At 40.4% G+C, this 13400-nt stretch overlaps 1 protein-coding gene across 1 annotated transcript in view; it reads right to left on the reverse strand.

Annotated features, from left to right (window-relative positions):
• Nucleotides 1–1565: 1565 nt before the first annotated feature.
• The window catches only part of LOC111979168 (GTPase IMAP family member 8-like), a 31090-nt gene continuing 19255 nt past the window's right edge, over nucleotides 1566–13400 (reverse strand). Inside the window, exons 2-3 of the mRNA XM_024009513.2 lie at nucleotides 5598–6809; nucleotides 1566–5452 (exon numbers count right to left, since the gene is read on the reverse strand). Of these exons, the coding sequence (XP_023865281.1) occupies nucleotides 3444–5452; nucleotides 5598–6809 (3221 nt within the window). The 3' untranslated portion in view covers nucleotides 1566–3443. The remainder of the gene's footprint in view (nucleotides 5453–5597; nucleotides 6810–13400) is intronic.

Below are 13400 nucleotides of genomic sequence, written 5' to 3' on the forward strand. Positions count from 1 at the left end.
TATACTGCTCCTCTACTAATATAAAAATGAAAGAATCTAATTACAATTTCTGTACAAATTTTATTACACTCCAATGAGACTCCATAGAATGAAAACAGACATTTCTCCTAACTGTAAAAGATGTACCTCTGAAAGTGGAACCTATATGCATGTATTTTGGAGCTGTAAAGAGATTGACAGATTTTGGCAATCTATACATACTGCTGCACAGAAAATACTAGATGTACAGTTTGATATGACCCCGTGTCTCTATCTTCTTAATGCCCAGCAGGACTTTGTTCTTGACCCTGACAGAGAAAATTTGTTCATGACTATTACATACTTTGCTAAGAAATGTATTCTTCTATTGTGGGCCTCTAATACTTCTCCTACATTTAAAATGTGGATTGACCAGATTGTTGACTTTCTCCCTCTTGAAAAGCTCACTTATGACCTCCACAAGAGACAGCCCAAGTTTGATAGACTCTGGTCTCTACTACTCAACCATATTTCACATTGGACTTAGTGAATGGGGTGCTTAGGGAAATGAGCAGATACATGTTGTGTAAGGTGCTGTAAAAACTAATTATTTGCTCGTCATCTCAGCTACGGCTGGAAATAGCTAATGAGAACCTTGATAGTGCTGCTGCAAGTTTTTAGATATATTTATATATTTTCTTTTATAGTTGTCATTTTTTTATTATTGTTAGTTATTTTWATTTTTTTAAGTCTGTCACATCTGTGAATGTGGAATGTGTTTTGTTGGKTGATAGAAAAACAAGAAAACTTAAACCTTTAAATTTATTTTTTATTTTCCTTGTTTTAGAATTGCACTATTATGTCAGATATGCAACATTATTTGATATATATGTGACACATTGTAGGCGGTAGAGCGAAGGCAGGAACACATCTGCTTTTTGAACAGACAGTAGACCTAGCCCACTTCAGCCACAATATCTAAAACCAACCAAATCTGTTCGGGAACATCGATATTGACATGTTTTCACAACTAAACTTATTTCATTAAACTGTTGAGAGCCCCTCTCTCTGCACGTCTCTACCCGCTGGAGAAAGTTATAAAGCAGAGCGAGAGAGAACGCGATGGAAGTGGTGAGATATTCTATAAGGTCAGCCTATTAATTATTCAAAACATAAAATATGCCCTATTATAACTATATACTAACCACGTATTTTCTCTCATTCGTGTGGTATTTAAAAATATTTTGCTAATGTCGCCAGTCATGTAAAAGGAAGTAGAATTACCTAACCCATGCAATGCTTTATTAGCTGGTTATCTGCAGCCATAGCTGCAGGAAGTAGGGGTGCTGAAGGTTCTGCCGCACCCCCTGAAAAATCAGAAAACAAATGTTTTTTTATAAACAACCATTTCTTTATTTTTTTTGTAGTGCACTGGACCTTTAATAATCATTTCACATAGTCTACTATAAAACATTATATTTTCACACACCCAATCAGAGTACTATTTAGAATGCAAGAACGGGTATTCAGACATGCCCCTGGACTACAAGAAATTGAGATTTGGGAACAGTTAACTGAATTAAATAAATCAATAAGTAACAGATGTGTTGATATTTGTCTCTTTTGTCTTTTATTCTCTGGTTTGAACAGCACAAAGACAGATATAGCATCAGGATATATAAAGCACAATCACGGATATAAAAGATAAACAAATGAAATCAACAAATAAAAGCAAGACAGTGGCTGCTAGTACAGACCAGGAAGGCAATGGGTGTATACGAAATATGTAATCATACTAAATACTATTTAGAATGTACTGTTAAGTAAAAAATGAATGCAGTAAGCAACAAATATAAACATACTAGGATCATACATACTAGGATCATACATACTAGGATCATACATTCTAGGCTCATACATTCTAGGATCATACATTCTAGGATCATACATACTAGGATCATACATTCTAGGATCATACATTCTAGGCTCATACATACTAGGCTCATACATACTAGGATGATACATACTAGGCTCATACATACTAGGATCATACATACTAGGATCATACATTCTAGGCTCATACATACTAGGCTCATACATACTAGGATGATACATACTAGGCTCATACATACTAGGATCATACATTCTAGGCTCATACATACTAGGCTCATACATACTGAAAAGGTGTATTCTAATGCAGTGTTTCCCAATTCTGGTCCTCAAGTACAACCAGAAGTAGGACCATATTTCTGTGGCCCACAGACAAGTACACCTTATTCTACTTGTCATCTAAATCACCAAGTCCTTGACAGGTGTTAATCAGGTGTTTTTGTCCGGGGCTACAACAAAAACGTGGGGTACTGGAGGACTAAGGTTGGGAAACTGATCTAATGCCCAATTGTGTTGTTTACTGTCGTTTACTGCCATTCATTTTGGTACAACACGTCCCCTGATCTTATTTGCAGCTGTTGTCAAACACACCAGGGTCTGAAAAGATGATTGTCTTCCTCAATAGCATGCAGTGAATTCTTAGCCGACATGTGAATGACATCTTAGCATTTAAAACATTTGCCGTGACCGAATACCCACAATTGCGTTCTACATAGTAGGATTTTTGAGTATGTAAAAAGAGAGTTTTACAATATGTTGTGATTTCAAACATCGAGTGTGCTTAAATGCCAGGATGTCATACTCATTTGGCCTTTTCATCTAGTAGAATTCACTGCACCCTATTGAGGAAGAGAATAATCTTCTCACAAGTGTGTTTGACAACAGTTGATAATCAGAATAGGGGACACACTCTAATAAACCAAGGGAGGGGAACAATCGCGATTGTCCATTAGATGAAGCCTTCTCAGTATGGATAAGTATGTTGATATTTGTTGCTTTCTGAATGTGTTTTTACTAAACGGCACGTTCTATCTAGTATGTAGTATGATTAGTACACAGAATGTCGTTTTAGTAATTAGTAGGCAAGAAATGTCACATGGACTACTATTTAAATTTGAATTTCAAATTTTTCATACCTAAACAGCCTACTATTTAGGAAGCAGGTACAGGTGTCCGGACTCTGACAATTTCTCTGGGAAAGTACAGGTGAACATTCTGCACATTTGTAGTTATCGTTCTATATCTGTAGCAGTTTAAATATGTGATTTACAACACTGTTGTTAAAGGAATGTGGAGCAAAGATCTTAATATTATACTATTTCAGCTTTTACACCATCTTCATCCTCCTCCTCCTCCTCATCATTACTGTCCAGTAGGTAATGACATTTTATGTACTATGTTGTATTTACATACAGTATATACATATTCATTTTCGTCAGTAATGTTGTTAGGGGGTGCATGTTATTACTATCTTCAAACTAATCTATGTATTAGGGCAGTAAATATCATAGGGAAAACCCTTCAATCTCAGAGGGTTAAGCCTTATTTGTATGGGACTAGTATAACTAATGCACGTTGTCATGTAGTTAAGACTCTCACTGCATAGTACATTTGCTAAACACTTGTTTCACGATTCCCATTACCGTTGTCATGTTTTCTATCTCTTCTTTCTGTATTTTCTCCATTTCCTTAATTTTATCAGTCAGTTCTTTTTCATTATGACCATATAGATCCTTTAATTTATCAGTCTCCTTTATGTGCTTTTGCATAAGTATCGCCTTCTCTTCTTTATATTGTTCACACTCTTTTTTAAAGCAGTTTAATTTCTCTCCTTGTGTTCTGGCCTCTTGTTCATATTTATCCATAATTTCTTTTGTTTCCTTTTCATGCTCTGCCTTCATTTCCTTAAATTTATTCTCTTCTTGTTCACTCCTGGCTTCATCTTCCTTCTCTTTCTTCATTTTCTCTTCTTGTTGAAATTCTTCCTGCACTTTCTTGATTTTTTGCTCCTCCTCCATTTTTCTATTTACATCCTCTTGACATCTTCTTTTCTGTTCCTTGCTACGTTCTTTCTCCCACTGCTCTTGTTGCATTGTCATTTTGTCTGTCAACTCTCTCCTCTTTTCTTCAAAGTCTTTTGCTATTTTTTCTCTTTCTTTCTGCTCTATTTCTCTCCTCTGGTCTTCTGATTGCTTCATGTTTATTCTCTCTTGTTCCCTCTCTCTTTCAAACTGCTCTCTCAATCTCCTCTGTTTTTTCTCTTGTTCTACAAGAGTGTCTGCCTCCTTCTGTCTCCTCAGCCTTTCTTCTTCCAGTTGTCTGTCTCTTTCTTTCTTCAATTGTTCCTCCCATTCCTCTTTTTCTCTACGCATGACCTCTTGGAGTTCTGTTTGACCTTTCTCTGCTTCCTCTATTTTGCTTTGCCACTCTTGTCTTTCTTCCTCTTCATGTTTCCTCCTCTCATCCTCTTCTTTCTCTCTCTTTTCATTTTCTTCATCCTGTTTCATTTTCAGTTCTGCAAACTGCCTTTCTTGATTTGTAACAAATTTTTGTCTGTCTTCGTCTTCCTTGCTCTGTCGTTTCATTCTCATTTGATCTTCTTCTTCTTTTTCTCTTTGTTGTTTTTCCAACCTTTTTTTCTGAGTTTTTATCTCTTTTTCCATCTTCTCTTTTTCTGCGACCCAATTTCTCCTTTTCAACTTTTCATCTTCTTTCCTTTTTTTGTCCTTCAACTCTCTTTCTTCCTTCTCTGATTTCTCCTTGTCTTCATGTTCTTTTCTAATAGCTTCTTCTCTCTCTCTCAACAGTTTTTCTCTCAGCTGTCTTTCCTCCTCAACTTTCAATCTCTCCTCTTCCAACTTTGACTTCATCTTTTCCATGTCTGTTTCATGTCTGACCTTCAGTTTCTCCATGTCAGCCTTTATCTCCGTCTCTCTCTCCTTCAGTATTGCTTCTTGTTTTTGTTTAATGGATGCCTCTGCCTCCTGGAACATCTCACTGGTGTAGAAACTGCCCTTGTTCATGGACACCATTTTGTTAATCTTCTTAAGAAGCTCAGTGGCCTGTGTGCGGTTATTGTTGTTGTTGTTGAAGACATGGAGTCTGTCTCCACAATCTCTGATCAGTTTTTTCAGTTTGGCATTGTTCCCAATGTAATCTTGAATTGATTTATTTTTCAAGTCATCTCCTCTAGTAAACAGAACTAAGCAGAACATTCCTGCCCGTGGACCAAAGGTTGTCTCTATGAGGTCCAAAGCATCCATCTCCTCTTGTGTGATTCTCCCGATACTCAACACTATGATAAACACATGGGGTCCAGGAGCTGACAGGGAGACACATTTCACTATCTCTTGCTGAACATCTTTTTTAGACAATTTTGTGTCAAAAAGTCCAGGTGTGTCCACCACAGCAACTGTTATTCCATCAACTTTTCCAACTACCTTCTTGCAAACTGTTGTCACAGAATCAGTGCTGGATTCTGACTCAAATTCATCTCTGCCCAGGATAGTGTTTGCGGAGGCGCTCTTCCCATTTCCAGTTTTCCCAATCAGCACCACCCTTATAGTGCATAAGGGTGCTGTGCTGGAGCACTCCATTTCAGCACCTACAAATTAAACAATTTATAATAAATTAATGTTAATTACTGCATAAATGTATACTCAAATCAACACAGAAGGTTCATAGTGTTAAATCATTGCTTTCCCAATCACCCCCCAATATTTGTTCCTCCCTGTGTTCAACAATCTCACCTTGTGACATGTTCCTGATTCTCTCCTCTAAATCCTTGATTCTTCTGTTTTGGTCCAGTTCTGATTGGTGTTTAGCCTCCATGTACATGTACAGAGTGTAGCAGGTTCTGTTCTGATCCATCATTTTGACTATTTCTGTTACAAGCTCTGTCATCTGCTTGGCGTTATCAATCTTCAAAGCATCAAAGATTTTATATCGCCCTCCGCATATCTTGATCAGTTGCTTTGTGTCTGCATTTGGTTCCACAAAGTCAACTGCAGTTTTATCAACTGGAATGTTATCCTGTCTAAACAGGACCATGATAAAGTCATTGACTCGTGAGCTGAGAATCTTCTGGATGGTCTCCAACTCTCCTTTGTCTTCATCAGTGAGTGGACCCAAAGGTACGACCAGGAGGAAAGCATGGACTCCAGAGTCACAGAGAGAGACACAGTGGAAAGTCTCACGCATCACTTCCTCCTGAGTGAGATGTGTTCTATACAGAGCAGGCAGCTCGATGAGGGTGACAGGCCGACCACACACCTCTCCTCTCTTCACACACACTGAGGAGGAGCTGGACTTTGGACTGGACTCTGTCTGACCCAGTATGGCATTGGCTATAGAAGTCTTCCCAGCTCCTCTTCTGCCACACAGCACCACGTTCAGTCTCTGAGCCTTTGGTGTCATGGTATCATGTGTTGTCTCTTCATTGGAGGTGAGGTATCTCCATTCATTCTCCTCTACCATCTTTTCTATCTTTTCAGTTAACTCTTTGTGGTCACTTCCTTGTTTGTACATTTCATGATGCCTTCCTCCACATTCTTCAATCATTTGTCTCAGATGAGGATTTCCTGCGACTCCCTTTTGGTGAGTAATGATCACCATTGAGTGCTTGAAGGCCTCTTTACCAAATATGCTCAGGATGAACTTGAATGTGTTTCTGTTCTCCTCTGTGAACTTCTCAGGCTTCAACACCAGCAGAACCCCATGAGGCCCAGGAGCAGAGAGGGACTTACATTTCTCTATCTCTTGCATCAGGGACTGCACAGTCAGACGTGGAGCAAAGAAGTCTGGAGTCTTTACAACAGTAACAGACTTGCCATTCATCTTCCCACTGGCTGACTCCCATTGCTGTTTATAGTTGAAAAAAGCCTGATTCTGTAGGATCATGTTACCCACTGTACTCTTCTTGTCATCACTCTTCCCCAGAAGCACAATCCTGAGTGAAGACACTGTAAAACACATATACACATTGATTAATATAAGGAAATGCATATGAAACATAATGTAGTTTACCTTTTTACCAAATGTTCACACTGGATGATTGTCCTTGTTGCGAATTAACAAAGCTTTCTCCCAATACTTTTGAACAAAAAGCTAGACAGTACTATTCAGTAATATTGAGTGAGTACAGTTCCAGAATGTTATTTTGCTCAGTGATTCCTGTGGGATCTCTCACATTGTACTCCAAAGCTCCACGTTTCATGGCCCCAATACAATACAATGTTGATTGTTGCTTGAATTGAATGTGTGTAATGCAGGGCAATATTAAATGAGCGATTTGAAGACTAACATAATTATTTTCTTGAAAAGCAAATGGGAACAATTATAACCACAAATAGATGCTAAGTGGCATAAAAAAGTCAAAGTCCAGGCAGTCGTGTGGGTTTGAAAGTTAAAAACCCTTGAAAGTATGGGATAAAACATTATTAAAATACACCAACACATATCAGTTCCATCAGGTCAGACACGCTGATTCCCCTTTAAGAGCACCTGTGGTTCTTGTAGAATACCTGAAGAGCTCCTGCTACTTATTTTCTTCTGAAATCCTTTTTTGTTGAGTAGCTATGTAGGTTATCGCTAAGCTAATTTAATGTCATATACACGTTATTGTGAACAATTTATCAAATCATTTTTTTAAATTGTGCTAGTTCCACTTTAAAAAAGTTTTGCAACTATTTGCATCAGCTTTTTGAGTATACTCAAGATGTATTTTAATGTATAATATACTTAATATATTAGTGTTTGAGAAACATTAAAACAATAGCTAAGATCCAACTTATTTGTATCAAATCCAGAACTGTTATTGTACATTAGATCTACTTAATCATTCTGATTAGTTATTTTCATTGATAGTGTTTTAGTGTTAAACATGGCTTTGTGTACAGTGTCATGATGAACAGACATCCCTTGACATTTTTATCCACTTCAGGAATTGTTAGGCAAAGTGCTCATTCCACTAGCAATAACTGGGAGTAAAGCACATGTTTTTCCATGACTCTTTCCAAGAGTGGCACACATGATCATAGAAATGATGAGAATGTGTGGTCTCATCATTGACTGTCAATTTGACCAACAGTTTTGATATCCTTTCATCATGATCCATTACACCTCATAGCGTAACAAACTGTTTGATACTAATATACAAATGTGCTTTTGGTTCTTCAAACATGCATACAACATTGTGTAAAAGTATCGTAATGTAAAAAATATATCTATTACCCACAATCCTCTGAAAACAGTTTTTACAGTTTACTATTCCTGTTGGCGCAATGCATAGAGTGTTGGCCTTACATAACAGCGACCCAGGTTCACTTCCCTTCCCCTCCATACCGTTCGCTACATTGGTGTCAGAAGTGGAATGACAGCCATAAGTTCATCGGAGCGCACAGCCCGGACATGTGCAGGGACTGACTAGTCAAAGCCTCCCGTTTGGAGGGGGCAGTTTAGCGAGTCTCGATAAATGAGTCGCATTACAATCCCCACATCTGTCTGACAGTTATCAGGAATGATCACAAAGCAATACTTCATTATGATCTTCTATGTAGGATGTCGGAGTACAGAAATCGGTTAACCACCTAACTGAGTGTTACGAATCCCGCCGAAGATGGTGCCTCTTCCCGTTCGGGCGGCACTCGGCGGTCGTCGTCTCCGGCCTACTAGCTGCCACCGATCCCCCTTTTCTGTTTCATTTAGTTTTGTCTGATTTGTTGCACCTGTTTTGTGTTTAGGTTTATTGTGGGCTATTTAAACCCAGTTGGCCCGCCGACTTTTGTGCGGGCTTGTTTTTCTGTTTGTGGTGTCTGTTCCCTGTGGATTTTGTCCTGAGCCATGAATCAAGCTTCCAGAAAAAAGAAACGGAAATGGCGCTACAACAAACTGGACATCTTCCGACTAGCTTGGAAAGACAGTGCCGTGCAATATCGAAGAGCCCTCACTGCTGCTCATTCAGCCTATTTTTCCAAACTATTTGAGGAGAATAAGAACAATCCAAAATTTGTTTTTGATACTGTCACAAAGCTAACTAAAAAGTAGCATTCCCCAAGAGAGGATGGCTTTCACTTCAGCAGTGATGAATTCATTAACTTCTTTGACGAAAAGATTATGATCATTAGAAAGCAAATTACGGACTCCTCTTTGAATCTGCGTATTTCTCCAAAGCTCAGTGTGCCTGAGTCTGCACAACACTGCCAGGACCTAGGATCAATGGAGACACAAGTTTTTAAATCCCATCTCAACACATTCATGAAAATAGTCAAAGCCTCTAAACCTTCAAGCTGCATACTGGACCCTATTCCAACTAAACTACTGAAAGAGCTGCTTCCTGTGCTTGGCCCTCCTATGTTGAACATAATAAACTCCTATCCACCAGATGTGTACCAAACTAACTAAACATGGCAGTGTTAAAGCCTCTCTTGTAAAAGCCAAACCTTGACCCAGAAAATGTAAAAAACTAATCCATGCTTTTGTCACTTCTAGATTAGACTACTGCATTTCTCTACTTTCCGGCTACAGCACTAAATAAACTTTATAAATACATTTGATTGATTGACTGTGCGGCTTGTGAGCAAAACAGTCTAAGCTTTTCATGAAGGGGTCATAACAGTCTGTAGCTCAAACCATTCAGTTTAGAATCATTTTTTTTCGTGAGAAGAACCAATTTCGGGATGTTGTCTTGTCTCACAAACTCCATTGTAACGCAGCTCCTGTATACCGCAGAGGTGAATGGCTGCTATGGGCAGATCCAGAACAAATAGACGAGGCAAATTACACATCTAGGAAATCTGTAGCTCAAAACCAATAACTATACTACCGTTCAAAAGTTTAGGGTCACTTAGAAATGTCCTTGTTTTTGAAAGAAAAGCAATTTTTTTTGTCCATTAAAATAATATCAAATTGATCTGAAATACAGTGTAGACATTGTTAATGTTGTAAATCACTGTTGTAGCTGGAAACGGCAGATTTTTTTAATGTAATATCTTCAGTCGTGGCCAAAAGTTTTGAGAATGACATAAATTAATTTTCACAAAGTTTGCTGCCTCAGTGCCTTTAGATATTTTTGTCAGATGTTACTATGGAATACTGAAGTATAATTACAAGCATTTCATAAGTGTCAAAGACTTTTATTGACAATTCCATGAAGTTGATGCAAAGAGTCAATATTTGCAGTGTTGACCTTTTTTAAGACCTCTGCAAACTGCCCTGGCATGCTGTCAATTAACTTCTGGGCCACATCCTGACTGATGGCAGCCCATTCTTGCATAATCAATGCTTGGAGTTTGTCAGAATTTGTGGGGTTTTGTTTGTCCACCCGCCTCTTGAGGATTAACCACAAGTTCTCAAATCGGATTAAGGTCTGGGGAGTTTCCTGGCCATGGACCCAAAATATCGAGGTTTTGTTCCCCAAGCCACTTAGTTATCCCTTTTGCCTCATTGCAAGGTGCTCCATCATGCTGGAAAAGGCATTGTTCATCACCAAACTGTTCCTGGATCTTTTGGAGAATTTGCTCTCGGAGGATGTGTTGGTACCATTCTTTATTCATGGCTGTTCTTAGGTAAAATTGTGAGTGAGCCCACTCCCTTGGCTGAGAAGCAACCCCACACATGGTCTCAGGATGCTTTACTGTTGGCATGACACAGGACTGATGGTAGCGCTCACCATGTCTTCTCCGGACAAGCTTTTTTCCGGATGCCCCAAACAATCGGAAAGGAGATTCATCAGAGAAAATGACTTTACCCCAGTCCTCAGCAGTCTAATCCCTGTACCTTTTGCAGAATATCAGTCTGTCCCTGATGTTTTTCCTTGAGAGAAATGGTTTCTTTCCTGCCCTTCTTGACACCAGACCATCCTCCAAAAGTCTTTGCCTCACTGTGCGTGCAGATGCACTGACACCTGCCTGCTGCCATTCCTGAGCAAGCTCTGTACTGGTGGTGCCCCGATCCCGCAGCTGAATCCCGCAGCTGAAGTAGGAGACGGTCATGGCTCTTGCTGGACTTTCTTGGGAGCCCTGAAGCCTTCTTCACAACAATTGAACCGCTCTCCTTGAAGTTCTTGATGATCCGATAAATGGTTGATTTAGGTGCAATCTTACTGGCAGCAATATCCTTGCCTGTGAAGCCCTTTTTGTGCAAAGCAATGATGACGGCACGTGTTTCCTTGCAGGTAACCATGGCTGACAGATGAAGAACAATGATTCCAAGCACCACCCTCCTTTTGAAGCTTCCAGTCTGTTATTCAAACTCAATCAGCATGACAGAGTGATCTCCAGCCTTGTCAACACTCACACCTGTGTTAACGAGAGAATCACTGACATGATGTCAGCTGGTCCTTTTGTGGCAGGGCTGAAATGCAGTGGAAATGTTTTTTGGGGGATTCAGTTAATTTGCATGGCAAAGAGGGACTTTGCAATTCATCTGATCAGTCTTCATAACATTCTGGAGAATATGCAAATTGTCATCATGCAAACTGAGGCAGCAGACTTTGAAAATGTATATTTGTGTCGTTCTCAAAATGTTTGGCCACGACTGTACATAGGCGTTCCTCCTTTAAAAGTTGTCATACTGCGGCACAACTTGCGGGGCTGCTGCGGCATTCTCTGGCACGTTCTCTATTTGTCAGACATTTTTTCTGTTAATGCAAGTTTTTGCTAGTTTGAACACCAGAGTGCATCTTTGAGAAGCATTTGATAGTCTTCTATATTGCTGGCACGTGGGAGACCTGGGGTTCAATTCCCCGACGGGGAGGAAGGAGTAGGCTGTCCTTGTATTTAAGAATTTGTTCTTAACTGATTCCATATGTGTTATTTCATAGTTGTGATGTCTTCACTATTATTCTACAATGTAGAAAATAGTAAAAATCTTGGAATGAGTAGGTGTGTCCAAACTTTTGACTGGGTCTTGCTTAATTAATTAGATTAATATTATGGTGTTTCTTACTATTCCATGAAAAACAAAAAACCCTCTGGGTAAATTCAGACCGTTTCACTCTCGGAGCGTACACTGGACGTTCAGGCCGAGGAGTAGGGTTGATTTGAGCGTTCTGGCCTTACAACCACAGTCAAGCACCCAGGCTAATGTTGGCTAACTTGCTTGCTAGCTACTTCCAGACACAAATGAGACCACTCTGACCATTTTACTCGCCCTAGCAGAGCTGGTTAGGCAGTTTTCATGATAACCAGAGCGTTGGTGACTAATTGTGCTGCTGGAAAAAATTGAATGACTATTTTTTGCCGACGTTTATTGACACCAGCCATATTCAACATGTGTTGAGCGCTGGTAAATTCATTACTCTGCGCTCTTGTACCTCAGATGAGAGTGCTCTGAAATCGGAGTAGATACCCAGAGCGAATTTACGAAAGCACCCGAATGTCCATTGAGAACGCACAACGACTATACCATTTCGCTAAGCTAAGAATGACGGGAATAATCAAGTCAATAAACATTGGATAGTTAGCCTATAGTTAATATACTGTCAAGTTTGATGTATAACAACTAACGTTAGGTAGATAGCTAACATACCGGTACATACTGCTGTAATGATATGCTATGTGGTTCGTAAGGACAGCGTAGCTAATAAATTGTCAGCCAACATAACGTGTAAGGTAGCTTATTTGAAAAGCCATTACTTTATTACATTGAGTAGCAAGCTTCCGCAGGGACGCGCTCTATCGACTCTGCGGCTTGAGCATGCTTTTTTGGTGCCAGCATATGGTCTCACAAGGGGTCTGAGGATCTCATCTCGGTACCTAATGGBAGTCAGGCTACCTCTGGCGAGCACATGGAGGGCTTTGCGGCCCCACAAAGAAATGCCACCCCACACCATGACTGACCCACCGCCAAACCGGTCATGCTGGAGGATGTTGCAGGCAGCAGAACGTTCTCCACTGCGTCTCCAGACTCTGTCACGTCTGTCACATGTGCTCATGTGCTCAGTGTGAACCTGCTTTCATCTGTGAAGAGCACAGGGCGCCAGTGGCGAATTTGCCAATCTTGGTGTTCTCTGGCAAATGCCAAACGTCCTGCACGGTGTTGGGCTGTAAGCACAACCCCCACCTGTGGACGTCGGGCCCTCATACCACCCTCATGGAGTCTGTTTCAGACCGTTTGAGCAGACACATGTACATTTGTGGCCTGCTGGAGATTATTTTGCAGGGCTCTGGCAGTGCTCCTCCTTCTCCTCCTTGCACAAAGGCGGAGGTAGCGGTCCTGCTGCTGGGTTGTTGCCCTCATACGGCCTCCTCCACGTCTCCTGATGTACTGGCCTGTCTCCTGGTAGCGCCTACATGCTCTGGACACTACGCTGACAGACACAGCAAACCTTCTTGCCACAGCTCGCATTGAGTGCATCGCCTGGATGAGCTGCACTACCTGAGCCACTTGTGTGGGTTGTAGACTCCGTCTCATGCTACCACTAGAGTGAAAACACCGCCAGCATTCAAAAGTGACCAAAACATCAGCCAGGAAGCATAGGAACTGAGAAGTGGTCTGTGGTCACCACCTGCAGAACCACTCCTTTATTGGGGGTGTCTTGCTAATTGCCTATA

This window comes from Salvelinus sp. IW2-2015, linkage group LG19 (assembly GCF_002910315.2).
Source record: "Salvelinus sp. IW2-2015 linkage group LG19, ASM291031v2, whole genome shotgun sequence".
Classification (NCBI taxonomy): Eukaryota; Metazoa; Chordata; class Actinopteri; order Salmoniformes; family Salmonidae; genus Salvelinus; species Salvelinus sp. IW2-2015.